The sequence below is a fragment of the Salvelinus fontinalis genome, chromosome 1 (assembly GCF_029448725.1).
Source record: "Salvelinus fontinalis isolate EN_2023a chromosome 1, ASM2944872v1, whole genome shotgun sequence".
NCBI classification, from domain to species: domain Eukaryota; kingdom Metazoa; phylum Chordata; class Actinopteri; order Salmoniformes; family Salmonidae; genus Salvelinus; species Salvelinus fontinalis.
In genome coordinates, this window is record NC_074665.1 from 97,223,301 (window position 1) to 97,242,760 (window position 19,460).

At 44.4% G+C, this 19,460-nt stretch overlaps 1 protein-coding gene across 4 annotated transcripts in view; it reads left to right on the top strand.

Annotated features, from left to right (window-relative positions):
* Window positions 1–10,812, top strand: part of LOC129864794 (ABC transporter G family member 23-like) — a 65,738-nt gene extending 54,926 nt beyond the window's left edge. For 3 of the 4 annotated variants that reach the window (XM_055937098.1, XM_055937103.1, XM_055937092.1), the window contains exons 18-20: window positions 346–547; window positions 1,438–1,542; window positions 3,813–10,812. In XM_055937098.1, coding sequence (XP_055793073.1) covers window positions 346–547; window positions 1,438–1,542; window positions 3,813–3,919 — 414 coding nt within the window. In that variant the 3' untranslated portion in view covers window positions 3,920–10,812. The remainder of the gene's footprint in view (window positions 1–345; window positions 548–1,437; window positions 1,543–3,812) is intronic. The other variant, XM_055937087.1, reaches the window with a different exon arrangement.
* The last annotated feature ends 8,648 nt before the right edge of the window (window positions 10,813–19,460 follow it).

Below are 19,460 nucleotides of genomic sequence, written 5' to 3' on the forward strand. Positions count from 1 at the left end.
CGTGGATGGAACTGTTGTTGGGTGACTTTTAGCATTAATTGTTTGGTGTGAGACACTTTATTTACCTTTATTTAACTAGGCAAGTCAGTTAAGAACAAATTCTTATTTTCAAGGACGGCCTACCGGGAACAGTGGGTTAACTGCCTTTTCAGGGGCAGAATGACAGATTTGTACCTTGTCAGCTCGGGGGATTTGAACTTGCAACCTTTCGGTTACTAGTCCAACACTCTAACCACTAGGCTACCCTGCTGTCACTCAGTCCAAAGAGGTGTCTGGAGAATATATTTCTATTCTTACCAGTACCTGAGTCCATCATATCATATCTCTCTCCCTCCCTCCCTCCAGATCCCTAATGAGGGGAGCCTGGTGTTGGTTATAGCTCTGATCGGGCTGCAGGGTGTGACTGGCATCTCCTTTGGTCTGGTCATCTCATCCGCCATCGATGATGAACAGAACGCCAACCAGGCTGCCCTGGGTGTCTTCTACCCCAACCTCATCGTCAGTGGTACGTCACACACTGTCTTCTACCCCAACCTCATCGTCAGTGGTATGTCACACACGCTAGCACACACACACACACGCTAGCACGCACACACACCAAACCTGGGTTCAAATACATGTGTATTTGTTATTTAAATACTTATTTTCTGTGTATTTAATAATGTTGCCTGAATCAATTTCTGTTGAAAGTATTTGAAAGTATTTTCAAATGATTTCCTATGAATAGCCTACTATTTGCAAGTTTTTTCAAAAACTATTTTAAAATGCCTCGGTTAAATGCATGGGAGTGTTTGAGTATTTTCAGCTAATTGTCTTATCAAATAGAAAATATCTAAATTATTTTAAATGTCTTTGAAAGTAATTCACATACCCTAAATAGTATTTGAACCCAGGTCTTACACACACACAAGGACGCACACACACACACACACACACACACACACACACACACACACACACACACACACACACACACACACACACACACACAAACCTCAGTAGTATTTTATGGGGGAGTCACTTTGTAAATCTACAATATTAGCTCTTACATGTTCTCACAATGAAGTTTAATAAAATGTTATTCAGTTAAATTCCAGTTCAGTTCTTACAACTCTTTCTCTGTCAGACTCTCTCTTTCTCTAAGTCTCTCTCTTTCTCTGATCGACTCTCTCTTTCTCTAAGTCTCTCTCTTTCTCTGACAGACTCTCTCTTTCTCTAAGTCTCTCTCTCTTTCTCTGACACTCTCTTTCTCTAAGTCTCGCTCTTTCTCTATGTCTCTCTCTCTTTCTCTTTCTCTAAGTCTCTCTCTTTCTCTGACACTCTCTTTCTCTAAGTCTCTCTCTCTTTCTCTATGTCTCTCTCTCTTTCTCTGACACTCTCTTTCTCTAAGTCTCTCTCTGTTTCTCTAAGTCTCTCTCTTTCCTCCTCTCTCTACAGGTATAATCTGGCCTGTGGAGTGCATCCCCTATCCACTACGTTACATCAGTCTGGCCCTGCCCCAGACCTACGCTTCTGAAGCCCTGCGATGCATCATGTACAGAGGTAACACACACACACACGTTATCCAATAGCAATTAGCTACACAACACAGTACATTGAAGCTTATATCCAGTCTGCACCGAGTTGTGGCATCAGCCTATAAACACACACACACACACACACACATGTGTTACCTGAGACTTTAGACACCTTATTCGTCCGGAATCAGCAGGGAAGTGTTCTAAATGATTCACAATGCCAGTAGTCACACAGTGTTCTAAATGATTCACAATGCCAGTAGTCACACTGTTCTAAATGATTCACAATGCCAGTAGTCAGACGGTGTTCTAAATGATTCGCAATGCCAGTAGTCATGCGGTGTTCTAAATGATTCACAATGCCAGTAGTCACGCTGTGTTCTAAATGATTCACAATGCCAGTAGTCGCACGGTGTTCTAAATGAATCACAATGCCAGTAGTCACATGGTGTTCTAAATGATTCACAATGTCAGTAGTCACAGTGTTCTAAATGATTCACAATGCCAGTAGTCACACAGTGTTCTAAATGAAACACAATGTCAGTAGTCACAGTGTTCTAAATGGTTCACAATGCCAGTAGTCAGACAGTGTTCTAAATGATTCACAATGCCAGTAGTCACACAGTGTTCTAAATGATTCACAATGCCAGTAGTCACACAGTGTTCTAAATGATTCACAATGCCAGTAGTCACACAGTGTTCTAAATTATTCACAATGCCAGTAGTCACACAGTGTTCTAAATGATTCACAATGCCAGTAGTCACACAGTGTTCTAAATTATTCACAATGTCAGTAGTCACAGTGTTCTAAATGATTCACAATGCCAGTAGTCACACAGTGTTCTAAATGATTCACAATGTCAGTAGTCACAGTGTTCTAAATGATTCACAATGCCAGTAGTCACACAGTGTTCTAAATGATACACAATGTCAGTAGTCACAGTGTTCTAAATGGTTCACAATGCCAGTAGTCAGACAGTGTTTTAAATGATTCACAATGCCAGTAGTCACACAGTGTTCTAAATGATTCACAATGCCAGTAGTCACACAGTGTTCTAAATGATTCACAATGCCAGTAGTCACACAGTGTTCTAAATGATACACAATGCCAGTAGTCACACAGTGTTCTAAATGATTCACAGTGTCAGTAGTCACACAGTGTTCTAAATGGTTCACAATGCCAGTAGTCAGACAGTGTTCTAAATGATACACAATGCCAGTAGTCACACAGTGTTCTAAATGATTCACAGTGTCAGTAGTCACAGTGTTCTAAATGATACACAATGCCAGTAGTCACACAGTGTTCTAAATTATTCACAGTGTCAGTAGTCACAGTGTTCTAAATGATACACAATGCCAGTAGTCACAGTGTTCTAAATGGTTCACAATGCCAGTAGTCACACAGTGTTCTAAATTATTCACAATGCCAGTAGTCACAGTGTTCTAAATGGTTCACAATGCCAGTAGTCACACAGTGTTCTAAATTATTCACAATGCCAGTAGTCACACAGTGTTCTAAATGGTTCACAATGCCAGTAGTCACACAGTGTTCTAAATGGTTCACAATGCCAGTAGTCACACAGTGTTCTAAATGATTCACAATGCCAGTAGTCACACAGTGTTCTAAATGGTTCACAATGCCAGTAGTCACACAGTGTTCTAAATGGTTCACAATGCCAGTAGTCACACAGTGTTCTAAATGATTCACAATGCCAGTAGTCACACAGTGTTCTAAATGGTTCACAATGCCAGTAGTCACACAGTGTTCTAAATGATTCACAATGCCAGTAGTCACACAGTGTTCTAAATGATACACAATGCCAGTAGTCACACAGTGTTCTAAATGATTCACAATGCCAGTAGTCACACAGTGTTCTAAATGATTCACAATGCCAGTAGTCAGACAGTGTTCTAAATTATTCACAATGCCAGTAGTCACACAGTGTTCTAAATGATACACAATGCCAGTAGTCACACAGTGTTCTAAATGATTCACAATGCCAGTAGTCAGACAGTGTTCTAAATGATTCACAATGCCAGTAGTCACACAGTGTTCTAAATGATTCACAATGCCAGTAGTCAGACAGACACACGTGGCTTAGTCATAGGCTTCTAGTGGAGGACAGATATCCTGTCTGTCTGTCTGTCTGTCTGTCTGTCTGTCTGTCTGTCTGTCTGTCTGTCTGTCTGTCTGTCTGTCTGTCTGTCTCATCTTCACGTCACAGTAGGACCTGAGCTTCCAAGTCAAACTGACACAACACACACACACATCATGTGATGACGTCTCTCCCTCAGGCTGGGGTCTCTCCAGGATGATGGTGTGGCGAGGCTTCGCTGTCACCCTGGGCTGGAACACTTTCTTCCTCATCCTGGCCACCGTCATCCTCAAGCTGAGGACCTGAGACGTCTACCCGGGGGGGGGGGGGGGGGCATCCTAGTCTCAGGATGTCTGTGTCGGGGGACACTGTGCTTTAAGGGAGAAAGTGCTGGTATTCCAGAGTTCCTCTTGTAGACAGACCCACACCCACACCGACACGCACAATCACACACCCTCCTCCCCCCTCCTGCTTGTCAACTCAAAGTAGCTAACCCTGAGAACCAGAGTCTATGGGTGAAGGACTACTAGGTGAGGTGAATCATTCCAAATCTTGCAGGTAGAAATCTACTTCACAGAAAGGATAGCGTTCGCTATTCCATTTAGAGAGTTATGGCTGCTCTTTTATGTTGTCGTCTTTCAAGCTGCAATGCTTTGAATGTTTCAGCCGCCTGAATCTGCCCTGCAGCAATGTTTCTCAACCCAGTTGTTTTACATACAGCCCAGCTAGCACATTTGGTTCCTTTGAAGTTGAAGGAACGTATGTTTTCGGTTTCACATTGGTTGTGGGAAGGAAGCCATAGTTTCCTGACTGGTAAAACTGAAAGTTCTTCAAACATTCTGAGAAGAGAAGTTCCAAGAACAAGCAAAATTGTCACGTCTTACTTCTCTGAACTATTTGAGAACATTCCCAATGTCAAACCAGTTGGAGAACAATACCAAAATTGAAATGAAATGTAGCTATATTTGAACTTATATGAAACGTTGAAATACATAACGTAATGAAATACCAAAATACGTTGTTTTTTTTGTGATTAAATGTGCTGAGAATGTTCCAAAGCCAAGCAGCTATCCTGCACCATTCCCAGGAAGTTGTGGGAAGATTCTATGCTAAATAACCATAGAACAACCACTCTCTCACCAAGTTCTAAGTAACATATGGTTCTCAGAACGTTATGTGCTTGCTGGGAGTATTGTCTGATTCACACTGCAGGGCCGGGCCAAGCTATACTGGGCTGGCCTGGTTACGCGTCCACCATAGTTGCTGAAACCATGTTGGAAAGGATAACGTGAAGATAAAATATCAGAGCCAGTACGGTTCGGGTCGTTGCTATAGTGTGAATCAGACATCAGTCAAACGGCTGGTGGACCGGGAGAACTGAGGTTGAGAAACACTGTAGAGTAGAAGTGCTGATCTGGGGTCAGGTCCTCCCTGTCCATAATAATAATGTATTATGATGCAAACGGCTAAACTAATCCTAGATCAACATCCTTACTCTGAGACGCTTGATAAATAGGGTCCCTGATCACCGTCATGTGTTATCTGCTGCGGAACACACCGTACACAGTACAGGTTATTATAGGCCTGAGGCATGTTTCACTTGGACCATCTGTTCTGAACATAACAAGGCATTGATGGGAGGTTTATATTCAGAATTGCTGTTGACGTTTTATGAATAACCTCTTCTACAGTATAGGTTGACTGTATTTACACAAATGATAGAGAGATATATTATACTATATATTTCATATTTTTTGAGGGAACTGTGTGTAAAAAAAGAAATACAATTTGAATGTTTTTGTATTGTGGTGTTACTGGATAGAGCTCTTCCTCGCTACTGACGCCTGGGTAAAGAATGGCCACGACAACAAGGACTGCCGTTTGACGGACGTTTTACTGAAGGATGTTCTCTGATGATGGGAATTCACGTTCTGGTGTCGACACCGGCTCTGTCCAGGCGCTCGGCCCGGCTCTGTCCAGGCGCTCGGCCCGGCTCTGTCCAGGCGCTCGGCCCGGCTCTGTCCAGGCGCTCGGCCCGGCTCTGTCCAGGCGCTCGGCCCGGCTCTGACCAGGCGCTCGGCCCGGCTCTGTCCAGGCGCTCGGCCCGGCTCTGACCAGGCGCTCGGCCCGGCTCTGTCCAGGCGCTCGGCCCGGCTCTGTCCAGGCGCTCGGCCCGGCTCTGTCCAGGCGCTCGGCCCGGCTCTGTCCAGGCGCTCGGCCCGGCTCTGTCCAGGCGCTCGGCCCGGCTCTGACCAGGCGCTCGGCCCGGCTCTGTCCAGGCGCTCGGCCACAGAACGATGTCCACGTCCGTGCGATTAGCATGCGAGCAAACCTCCCAACTAACTGTGGGAAAACCAGACAACTGGCTAACCTCATCATGGCACGCCCACTAACCAATGAGCGACTATCAGAAGGTGGACAGTAGAACCCACGGGGGAGAACAAGGAGCTATGTCATCTGCACTACAGTATGGATAGATGTGTATTTTGATGAACTGAAATGCTAAACTCAATGTTTGTCCTCTGCTATTTCCAGGGGCCTCTGGGTCTGAATTAATAAAGCACAGTGGAAGTGCTGATCTAGGATCAGTTTTGCCATTTAGATCATAATGAATAAGATTACATGGACAGGAGGGGACCTGATCCTAGACCAGCCCACCAACTCTGAGGTTATTTGTGGATATGAGCTCTGGTCTCTGGTCTGTATTTTGTTCTGTTTTGCTTCCTGTTGCCTGTTTTGACAGGAAGTGGTGACCCTGTCTCTATTGGTTACCAGGTGATCTAACCTCGCAGTATTGGCTTGCTGCTGAAGTAGCCTTGGCTTCTGGTTATTGGTGGAATTCTGTATTGCTGGAGTCTGTTTTGTGCCTGTGCTTGCAGCATACCCCTTATAAAAAAAGGCAGTTTGATTGATTGTCCTGATGGTGATTGCATGGGGCTTGTCCCGTCGTGGTTGACTGTTCTGTCAGTGATCGTGTTGATTTGTTTGTTTATTGGGATCCCCGTTATCTTTTGCAGAAGCAGCAGCTACTCTTCCTGGGGTCCACAAAAAACACAAAACATGACAAGTAACAAAACACTGATACACTGATAGACAAGGACAGTCACACACATTTAAAATACAATAATATACAACAACGTGTGTGTGTGTGTGTGTGTTACCTGAGAAGGTCATCAGCTTTTAATTACTTTTGTCTTCCCATCACCACCCTGCTGCTGGACTGAGTGGTGGCTGCTGGGTAAAACCCTTGGACATGTACAATAGCAAAGACTATCCAGTCAGTTCTGTTTCAACAACATCTCTCCAGCATGTCCATTCATTGTGTTTTATTACTGCTGGTACTATAATGTATTATTCCATATGTGAAATCAAAGTGTCCAACAACAGATATTGAAGTCTCTTAACTTCCCTGGACGGGATCAATCAATTTCTCTGATCCAATGGGAGCTCTCTATATATTTCAGAGTTTCTATTGGGTTGTGGGTATGATTGACAGCTGCTCATGGTATTCTGGGGGTTCTGAGATTTCATATCTTGTATTTCTAGTGTCCATCCTCCAAGTCGTGCCATTGACCACTATTACTGAATGAGAAATATGTTTACACGCATTGAACCGACAAAGTGCTGATGACTTGAACCGACAAAGGCTGAAAATAGCTCACGGCAGAAGGAGCTAGTTCACGTCACTCTGTTGTTTATAAATATTATAATAGAGAAGTTACCATGTTAAGTTATGAAGTTAAAGCATCTACACCAGCATGTGTGTTACTGTATGAATCAGAATTGATTGATGTTTTCTGCAGAATTGTGAATTTTAGACCGTAAGGCAACTTATCAAGGTGACTGCAGAAGTTACATTTACATTGCTTCCCAAATGGCACCCTATTCCCTACACAGTGCACTATTTTTTTGACCAAACCCCTATGGGCCCTGGTCAAAAGTAGTGCACTGTATAGGGAATAGTGTGTCAGTTGGGGTGCATTCTTAAACGTTCTTGTTTAACGTGGCATATTTTCGAAAAGTCAAGTTTGTATTATAGAGAAAGAGTGTTCTACAAATCAAGTTTCAATTGAGGAAAGTGACATAAATATTTATATGTACCGTATTGGGGTCAAGAGGTCAAGGACCATCACGGCTGAACCTTTGAGTTTATTAAGTGTTAATTAACGTGGAACTCCATATTTATTGTGTTTCCTGCATTGCTCCACATCTGTTGCCTTTTATGTGTTTGCTTGTGTTGCTATTTCCCACATCTTAAGGGACACATCCACATTCATCTGGAATGTATGTGTCTTACAAATGACATAACAGGTGTTATAAACACTTATGACTGCAGATGTTATCTTATGACGACTGACATAACACTGTCATGACACAAGCTGGAATTGGGGTTGGAAATCCCTCAAACCCTTCATTAGATTGTAGCACTGTTATAACAGACATAATATAAATATATATATATTGTTATGTCAGCTTATGACAACTGACTTAACACTGTCATGACACCAAACTGTTATTTAGGTCAGCTAGTTACCACTAGCCAACTAGATTATAGATCATTTTAAGACTATTCATGTCATTTGTTATGTCAATGATATGTAGGCCTTATGCCAGGTCATAGGGTTCAGGTAACGTGTTAGGTGCCATAATGTATAGTATGCGTTCCAAATGGCACCCTATTCTCTACATAGTGCACTCATTTTTTACCAGAGGCCTATGGGCACTGGTCAAAGGTAGTGCACTATAAAGACAAAAAGGGTGGCATTTGGAACACAGCCATAGCGTCAGCTCTGCTGGTGTCTGTGACTCTATACTTCTACCTCCTCTATGTTCCCCCCAAAGGGCCTTTTATATATGTATCCATACCAGACCTGGCTTCAAATACTATTTAGAATCTTTCAAATACTTTGATCCTTTGCTTTTAGCCTGTCTGGAATGTGAGATGGACGGGGTTTGCAGTTTGCAAATATTCTATTGGTTCCATTGTGCCAGGCAAACATGATCAAGCCCAGCTAAAGGATTTTAAGTTACTGAATTTTGAATATACTGAACAAAAATAAGCGCAAGAAGTGTTGGTCCCATGTTTTATGAGCTGAAATAAAAGTTCCCAGAAATGTTCCATACGCACAAAAAGCTTATTTCTCTCAAATGTTTTTTTTACATCCCAGTTTGTGAGCATTACTCTTTTGTCAAGATAATCAATCCACCTGACAGGTGTGGCATATCAAGAAGCTGAATAAACAGCATGATCATTACACAGGTACACCTTGTGCTGGGGACAATAAAAGGCCACTCTAAAATGTTCAGTTTTGCCACAGATGTCTCAAGTTTTGAGAGAGCGTGCAATTGGCATGCTGACTGCAGGAATCTCCTCTAAAGCTGTTGTCAGATAATTGAATGTTAATTTCTCTACCATAAGCCGCCTCCAATGTCATTTTAGAGAATTTGGCATTACGTCCAACCGGCCTCACAACCACAGACCATGTGTAACCACGCCAGCCCAGGACCTCCACATCCGGCTTCTTCACCTGCGGGATCGTCTGAGACCAGCCACCTGGACAGCTGATGAAACTGGGTTTGCACAACCAAAGAATTTGTGCACAAACTGTCGGAAACCGTCTCAGGGTAGATCATCAGTATGCTCGTCGTCCTCACCAGGGTCTTGACCTGACTGCAGTTTGGCGTCGTAACCCACTTTTGTGGGTAAATGCTCACCTTCAATGGCCACTGGCACAATGGAGAAGTGTGCTCTTCACAGGTGTATCCTGGTTTCAACTATACCGGACAGAGAGCAGACAGCGTGTATGGCTTTGTGTGGGTGAGCAGTTTGCTGTCAACGTTGTGAACAGAGTGCCCCATGGTGGTGGTGATGTTGTGGTATGGGCAGGCCTAAGCTATGGACAACAAACACAACTGCATTTATTGATTGCAATTTGAATCCACAGAGATACCCTGATGAGATCCTGAGGCCCATTGTCATGCCATTAATCCGCCGTCATCACCTCATGTTTCAACATGATAATGCACGGCCCCATGTCTCAAGGATCTGTACACAACTCCTGGAAGCTGAAAATGTTCCAGTTCTTCCATGGCCTGCATACTCACCAGACATCTCACCCCCTATTGAGCATCTTTGGGATGTGTGTTCCAGTTCCTGCCAACATTCATCAACTTCCCCCAGCCATGGAAGAGGAGTGGGATAACATTCATCAACTTCCCCCAGCCATGGAAGAGGAGTGGGACAACATTCATCAACTTCCCCCAGCCATGGAAGAGGAGTGGGATAACATTCATCAACTTACCCCAGCCATGGAAGAGGAGTGGGACAACATTCATCAACTTCCCCCAGCCATGGAAGAGGAGTGGGACAACATTCATCAACTTACCCCAGCCATGGAAGAGGAGTGGGATAACATTCATCAACTTACCCCAGCCATGGAAGAGGAGTGGGACAACATTCATCAACTTCCCCCAGCCATGGAAGAGGAGTGGGATAACATTCATCAACTTCCCCCAGCCATGGAAGAGGAGTGGGACAACATTCATCAACTTCCCCCAGCCATGGAAGAGGAGTGGGATAACATTCATCAACTTCCCCCAGCCATGGAAGAGGAGTGGGACAACATTCATCAACTTCCCCCAGCCATGGAAGAGGAGTGGGACAACATTCATCAACTTCCCCCAGCCATGGAAGAGGAGTGGGATAACATTCATCAACTTCCCCCAGCCATGGAAGAGGAGTGGGACAACATTCATCAACTTCCCCCAGCCATGGAAGAGGAGTGGGATAACATTCCTCTGGCCACAGTCAACAGCCTGATCAACTCTATGTGAAGGAGATGTGTCACGCTGTACGAGGCAAACGATGGTCACACCAGATACTGACAGGTTTTCTGATCCACACCCTTACTTTTTTAAAGGTATCTGTGACCAACAGATGCATATCTGTATTCCCAGTCATGTGAAATCCATAGATTAGTGTCTAATTTATTTATTTCAATTGACTGATTTCCTCATATGAACTGTAACTCAGTGAAATCATTGAAATTGTTACATGTTGCGTTTATGTTTTTGTTCAGTGTAGTGTTGGAACCCAGGTCTGATCCATACTCCTCTGTGACATCATGTATATGCTGTGACAGCAAACATGCTCTGAAATACTCTTCATGTCTCTCAAACAATAAAACCTTCATGAGTAACGTGTCTTTGGTTGGGTTGTTTTTCCTGCTGATGGTGGTCTACTGACTCATGTTGCATGCTTTATACCTGGGGGCGTTTCTCAGTCAGGTGTAGTTACATACATGGTTTATACCTGGGGGTGTTTCTCAGTCAGGTGTAGTTACATACATGGTTTATACCTGGGGGCGTTTCACAGTCAGGTGTAGTCACATACATGGTTTATACCTGGGGGCGTTTCACAGTCAGGTGTAGTCACATACATGGTTTATACCTGGGGGTGTTTCTCAGCCAGGTGTAGTCACATGCATGGTTTGTACCTGGGGCGTTTCTCAGTCAGGTGTAGTCACATACATGGTTTATACCTGGGGGTGTTTCTCAGTCAGGGTGTAGTCACCTGCATGGTTTATACCTGGGGGCGTTTCTCAGTCAGGGTGTAGTCACATACATGGTTTATACCTGGGGGTGTTTCTCAGTCAGGGTTTAGTCACATGCATGGTTTATACCTGGGGGTGTTTCTCAGCCAGGTGTAGTCACATGCATGGTTTGTACCTGGGGCGTTTCTCAGTCAGGTGTAGTCACATACATGGTTTATACCTGGGGGTGTTTCTCAGTCAGGGTGTAGTCACCTGCATGGTTTATACCTGGGGGCGTTTCTCAGTCAGGGTGTAGTCACATACATGGTTTATACCTGGGGGCGTTTCTGTCAGGTGTAGTCACATATATGGTTTATACCTGGGGGCGTTTCTGTCAGGTGTAGTTACATACATGGTTTATACCTGGGGGTGTTTCTCAGTCAGGTGTAGTTACATACATGGTTTATACCTGGGGGCGTTTCTCAGTCAGGTGTAGTCACATACATGGTTTATACCTGGGGGCGTTTCTCAGTCAGGTGTAGTCACATACATGGTTTATACCTGGGGGCGTTTCTCAGTCAGGTGTAGTTACATACATGGTTTATACCTGGGGGCGTTTCTCAGTCAGGTGTAGTCACATACATGGTTTATACCTGGGGGCGTTTCTCAGTCAGGTGTAGTCACATACATGGTTTATACCTGGGGGTGTTTCTCAGTCAGGGTTTAGTCACATACATGGTTTATACCTGGGGGCGTTTCTCAGTCAGGGTTTAGTCACATGCATGGTTTATACCTGGTGGCGTTTCTCAGTCAGGTGTAGTCACATACATGGTTTATACCTGGGGGCGTTTCTCAGTCAGGGTTTAGTCACATACATGGTTTATACCTGGGGGCGTTTCTCAGTCAGGTGTAGTCACATACATGGTTTATACCTGGGGGCGTTTCTCAGTCAGGTGTAGTCACATACATGGTTTATACCTGGGGGTGTTTCTCAGTCAGGTGTAGTTACATACATGGTTTATACCTGGGGGTGTTTCTCAGTCAGGTGTAGTTACATACATGGTTTATACCTGGGTGTGTTTCTCAGTCAGGTGTAGTTACATACATGGTTTATACCTGGGGGCGTTTCTCAGTCAGGTGTAGTCACATACATGGTTTATACCTGGGGGCGTTTCTCAGTCAGGTGTAGTCACATACATGGTTTATACCTGGGGGCGTTTCTCAGTCAGGTGTAGTCACATACATGGTTTATACCTGGGGGTGTTTCTCAGTCAGGGTTTAGTCACATACATGGTTTATACCTGGGGGCGTTTCTCGGTCAGGGTTTAGTCACATGCATGGTTTATACCTGGGGGCGTTTCTCAGTCAGGTGTAGTCACATACATGGTTTATACCTGGGGGCGTTTCTCAGTCAGGGTTTAGTCACATACATGGTTTATACCTGGGGGCGTTTCACAGTCAGGTGTAGTCACATACATGGTTTATACCTGGGGGCGTTTCACAGTCAGGTGTAGTCACATACATGGTTTATACCTGGGGGTGTTTCTCAGCCAGGTGTAGTCACATGCATGGTTTGTACCTGGGGCGTTTCTCAGTCAGGTGTAGTCACATACATGGTTTATACCTGGGGGTGTTTCTCAGTCAGGGTGTAGTCACCTGCATGGTTTATACCTGGGGGCGTTTCTCAGTCAGGGTGTAGTCACATACATGGTTTATACCTGGGGGTGTTTCTCAGTCAGGGTTTAGTCACATGCATGGTTTATACCTGGGGGTGTTTCTCAGCCAGGTGTAGTCACATGCATGGTTTGTACCTGGGGCGTTTCTCAGTCAGGTGTAGTCACATACATGGTTTATACCTGGGGGTGTTTCTCAGTCAGGGTGTAGTCACCTGCATGGTTTATACCTGGGGGCGTTTCTCAGTCAGGGTGTAGTCACATACATGGTTTATACCTGGGGGCGTTTCTGTCAGGTGTAGTCACATATATGGTTTATACCTGGGGGCGTTTCTGTCAGGTGTAGTTACATACATGGTTTATACCTGGGGGTGTTTCTCAGTCAGGTGTAGTTACATACATGGTTTATACCTGGGGGCGTTTCTCAGTCAGGTGTAGTCACATACATGGTTTATACCTGGGGGCGTTTCTCAGTCAGGTGTAGTCACATACATGGTTTATACCTGGGGGCGTTTCTCAGTCAGGTGTAGTTACATACATGGTTTATACCTGGGGGCGTTTCTCAGTCAGGTGTAGTCACATACATGGTTTATACCTGGGGGCGTTTCTCAGTCAGGTGTAGTCACATACATGGTTTATACCTGGGGGTGTTTCTCAGTCAGGGTTTAGTCACATACATGGTTTATACCTGGGGGCGTTTCTCAGTCAGGGTTTAGTCACATGCATGGTTTATACCTGGTGGCGTTTCTCAGTCAGGTGTAGTCACATACATGGTTTATACCTGGGGGCGTTTCTCAGTCAGGGTTTAGTCACATACATGGTTTATACCTGGGGGCGTTTCTCAGTCAGGTGTAGTCACATACATGGTTTATACCTGGGGGCGTTTCTCAGTCAGGTGTAGTCACATACATGGTTTATACCTGGGGGTGTTTCTCAGTCAGGTGTAGTTACATACATGGTTTATACCTGGGGGTGTTTCTCAGTCAGGTGTAGTTACATACATGGTTTATACCTGGGTGTGTTTCTCAGTCAGGTGTAGTTACATACATGGTTTATACCTGGGGGCGTTTCTCAGTCAGGTGTAGTCACATACATGGTTTATACCTGGGGGCGTTTCTCAGTCAGGTGTAGTCACATACATGGTTTATACCTGGGGGCGTTTCTCAGTCAGGTGTAGTCACATACATGGTTTATACCTGGGGGTGTTTCTCAGTCAGGGTTTAGTCACATACATGGTTTATACCTGGGGGCGTTTCTCGGTCAGGGTTTAGTCACATGCATGGTTTATACCTGGGGGCGTTTCTCAGTCAGGTGTAGTCACATACATGGTTTATACCTGGGGGCGTTTCTCAGTCAGGGTTTAGTCACATACATGGTTTATACCTGGGGGCGTTTCTCAGTCAGGGTTTAGTCACATGCATGGTTTATACCTGGGGGCGTTTCCCAGTCAGGGTGTAGTCACATACATGGTTTATACCTGGGGGCGTTTCTCAGTCAGGGTTTAGTCACATGCATGGTTTATACCTGGAGGCGTTTCACAGTCAGGTGTAGTCACATGCATGGTTTATACCTGGGGGCGTTTCTCAGTCAGGTGTAGTCACATGCATGGTTTATACCTGGGGGCGTTTCTCTGTCAGGTGTAGTCACGTGCATGGTTTATACCTGGGGGCGTTTCTCACTCAGTCCCAATCTCCCCTCCCTCCTCCTCCCCGTCCATCGTCCTCCTCCCCGCCCTCCTCCCCATCCTCCTCCCCATCCACCGTCCTCCTCCCCATCTCCCCGCCCTCCTCCCCATCCTTCTCCTCGTCCATTGTCCTCCCCGTCCATCGTCCTCCTCCCCATGTCCCCGCCCTCCTCCCCATCCTTCTCCTCGTCCATCGTCCTCCCTATCTCCCCGTCCTCCTCCCCATATCCTGTCCGTCTTATCTCACCTCCATTACAGCTGCTATTAGCATTTCAAGCAGGGGACTCAGCGAGGGAGCATGGCTTTTAATCAGCTCTGTTTACTTAAAGAACCTCACCTCTCTCAAAACACCAAGGTAATATTCATTAGGGCCCACTGTAGCAAAATGAGAAAATGATGTGCAACAGAAAACGAAATTGTGGGTTTCTTACGGGCCTCCCGAGTGGCACAGCGGTCTAAGGCAACTCCTTAGAAGAAGCAGTGAGGCGTCACTACAGATCCGGGTTCGATCCTGGGCTGTGTCGCAGCCGGCTGCGACCGGGAAACCCATGAGGCGGCGCACAATTGACCCAGCGTCATCCGGGTTATGGGAGGGTTTGGCCTAGCCTGGATGTCCTTGTCCCATCGCGCTCTAGGTACTCCTGTGGCGGGCCGGGCGCATTCACCCTGACACGGTCGGCATTTGGACAGTGTTTCCTCTGACAAATTGGTGCGGCTGGCTTCTGGCAGTGTGTCAAGAAGCAGTGTGGCTTGGCAGGGTCGTGTTTCGGAGGACGCACGGCTCTCGACCTTCGCCTCTCCCAAGTCGGTACAGGAGTTGCAGCAATAGGACAAGACTGTAGCTACCAATTGGTTTTCACGAAAAAGGGGTAAAATGTTTTTATAATAATGAGGGTTTGTTATTGGACAACTTCAGGCAGTCCCTGTCTGTTTGTTAACTTTAGTTTGGTGCCTAATGAGCCTTCAAAAGGTTATTTGGTAACTAATTTTGACCTGATTTGATCTGATTCAAATTTAGATTTTGATCTGTGTTGTTTCTGTTGATGTCTGATGGTATTGATCTGTGTTGTTGATGTCTGATGGTATTGATCTGTGTTGTTTCTGTTGATGTCTGATGGTATTGAACTGTGGTGTTTCCGTTGATGTCTGATGGTATTGATCTGTGTTGTTGATGTCTGATGGTATTGATCTGTGTTGTTTCTGTTGATTTCTAATGGTATTGATCTGTGTTGTTTCTGTTGATGTCTGATGGTATTGATCTGTGTTGTGTCTGTTGATGTCTGATGGTATTGATCTGTGTTGTCTATGTTGATGTCTGATGGTATTGATCTGTGTTGTTTCTGTTGATGTCTGATGGTATTGATCTGTGTTGTTTCTGTTGATGTCTGATGGTATTGATCTGTGTTGTTTCTGTTGATGTCTGATGGTATTGGTCTGTGTTGTCTCTGTTGATGTCTGATGGTATTGATCTGTGTTGTTTCTGTTGATGTCTGATGGTATTGGTCTGTGTTGTTTCTGTTGATGTCTGATGGTATTGATCTGTGTTGTTTCTGTTGATGTCTGATGGTATTGATCTGTGTTGTTGATGTCTGATGGTATTGATCTGTGTTGTTTCTGTTGATGTCTGATGGTATTGATCTGTGTTGTTTCTGTTGATGTCTGATGGTATTGATCTGTGTTGTCTCTGTTGATGTCTGATGGTATTGGTCTGTGTTGTTGATGTCTGATGGTATTGATCTGTTGTTTCTGTTGATGTCTGATGGTATTGATCTGTGTTGTGTCTGTTGATGTCTGATGGTATTGATCTGTGTTGTGTCTGTTGATGTCTGATGGTATTGATCTGTGTTGTTTCTGTTGATGTCTGATGGTATTGATCTGTGCTGTTGATGTCTGATGGTATTGATCTGTGTTGTCTATGTTGATGTCTGATGGTATTGATCTGTGTTGTTGATGTCTGATGGTATTGATCTGTGTTGTTTCTGTTGATGTCTGAAGGTATTGATCTGTGTTGTTTCTGTTGATGTCTGATGGTATTGATCTGTGTTGTTTCTGTTGATGTCTGATGGTATTGATCTGTGTTGTCTCTGTTGATGTCTGATGGTATTGGTCCTGGTTCAAAAGTCAAGGACACTTTATTTAAATGGATGTCTTATTTAGAGCACAGGCTTTTCCTATTGGTGTGAATCCCTTGGTGTTATGTGACCTACAGATGCCAACGTTAACACTTGAACTTCTACTAATAGCTTCTCTCACCAAACTGTGTTAAACAAATACAGGTAGATCACGTATGTGGCTGCCCAGTCACCCGCATGCTCCCTGTAAATTCCCTGCAATATGCTAAACATTCTAAAAATGTGTTCATGGTTACTGTCTCCATGGCAGCCCGACAACAGAGCACGAGCCGGCCCCTAAACACCAGAGCCTGTGATAATCCTGTGACACCACCAGGCTTCCCTCCACACACACACACACGTGCTTTAGGTGCCCTTTGCGCCGCTGCTGAGCGCAATCCTGTCGTTGCTATGTTTTGTTGCTTTAGCCCCGACAACAACAACAACACCCTGAAATGCACTCTTGGTAAGAGCGGAACAGAACACAGTGGTCTCTTTGAATTGAGCCCCTTCAGAATGTAACTCTTGAGGTCCAATGTGATGTTTCTCAAGTCCTCATACAGAGGTGTATTCACTTCAGTGGCCTTTTGGAAAAGATAACTATTTGCTAAACATCCATCAGACCTGAAGCGTCCTGTGTGCTTTTGCACGTGGAGTCAAAGCGCCTGCGTCAGACCTGCTGTGTTCAAATACCATTTGCAACCTTTTAAATACTTGTAGCATTTTCCCTAGCCTGCCTGGCGTGCCATGTGGGTGAAGTTTGCATGTTGCAACTATTCTATTGGTCGATTGCGCCAGGCAAGCTCAATCAAGGACCAGCTAAAGTATTTACAATTATTTCAAATAGTATTTGATCCCAGGTCTTGACTCTAGAGGTGCTCTGTCCCAACGTTGGAAATGTTAAAGGGAGGTGTTGTGTTGGTGTTGTAGCTATGGCAACATAAACAGGAGTAGCAGGTAGTTTTCCAACAGAGATTAGAACATGGGCCTATGTACTGTATGTTCCCGTGTGGCTCAGTTGGTAGAGCATGGCACTTGCAATGCCTGGGCTGTGGATTTGATTCCCACATGGGACCAGTATGAAAATGTATGCACTCACTACTGTAAATTGCAGAGCGTCTGATAAATGACAAAAATATTTTTTTTTATGTAAGCGTGTTAGGTAAAGGCTTAGAGAGTGTGTGTGTGTAGTCCCTGCTTATAGGTTATAGGCTATTGTTGACAAATGTATAGGTCCATTATCTTTTACATACTTTATATTTGGTTTTAGTTGTTCAAGTTGACACTGAAAGTGTTTTTCTATCTCGAAAATGTTGGGGGGCAGGCAATGTCATCCCGTGACCCACAGTTTAGGAACCACTGGTGTAGAAGACACTTACGCACGCACGTACGCAGGGTAAGTTACTTTCTATAGTTATAGTTACTAGTTAGCTGTCCAAATTGTAATCAGTAACATATCTTTTGCATTACCCAAACTCAGTAATGTAACCTGATTACTTTCAGTTACTTTTGGATTACTTTCCCCTTAAGAGGCATTAGAAGAAGACAAAAAGGACCCATCTCAACACATTTGATGTCATTATAGTTGTCTCTGACTTGTGTTCAGACTCGCTCAGGTGGAACAAACTTAAACTTGTACCTTTTTTTAATGCTGAATTTGTCATTGACAACACAGAAAGGTGTCACAATGTATTTTTTTCCCCGCAAACATCCTTTCTGAATTTAAAAGTAATCTAGTTTTTCAAAAGTATCTGTAATCTGATTACAATATTTTTTCTGGTAACAAAACTGATTACATTTACATTTTTTTTTGTAATGAGATGACATGTAACTGATGATATGTAATGAGTTACTCCCCAACCCTGCACAGATAGACAAACGCTGGCATGGACACACACACACTATCTCACTCTCTCTCTCAAACACACAGGCTTGTATGAGCCAGGGGAATGAGTAAGAGACATGACGTGATGAGGTAAACCAGGTCGTGTTTAAAGGGATGATGGTGCATTCGTTCCCTTCACACAAACATTTTTCAAACACACACTTTCATTTTCACCTTCATTTTACAGCTTTTGGATGCATTTTGTCTTTGTGTAACGGAACCAAGAATGGCAGTGCATGGAAAAATGCACACAAAAAGTCACAGAACAATGCAAGGAAAAAGTGACATACACGGAAAAAGGCAAACACACAGCCAAGCACACACAAACAAGCACATACACCCTCCTAGGGAATGGGAAGGAAAGTCCTCTGCCTGTAGGCTTATGTTATGACTCCTTTCAATTTCTCCCTTCCATTGACATCTAGGGTGCTGGCATCTATAGAGCAGGTTCACACGGGTGACATATTTGTCACACACGATGAGTGTCCACCATCGGCTGTGAGGGCAGTAGACCGTGAGTCCCATGCAACCAGGCTTCGGTTGCTTGTTACAGCCCGTCTCAAACTCCTCTGTGGGAGAGAGAGAGTCCCAAATGAATTTGGCAGCCTATTATTCCCTATATAGTATACTAGATTTGAGGGAATTTGCCACATATACAATGATTCATCTGTGTGGCATGAAGGTCTGGAGTAGAGTGAGATTATATCTGGGATCTATCGAGCCCAAGATCTATACCTCAGCAATAAGGTAGGGAGTTCTGTATCACACATATGGTCACAGGTAGATGGTGTTGTTCGGCCCGGCGCAACAGCGGAGGGCCAGTCTACCCATAAAGTCCTTATACTCTTGCTTAAGGGCCTTATCTTTTATATTAGTGAGAATTGATTTAAAAAAAACAAAAAGTTAAATTGATACAGGCCCTCGTAGGGCTAGTGCTTCCACACAGCCATATCTCCATGTTA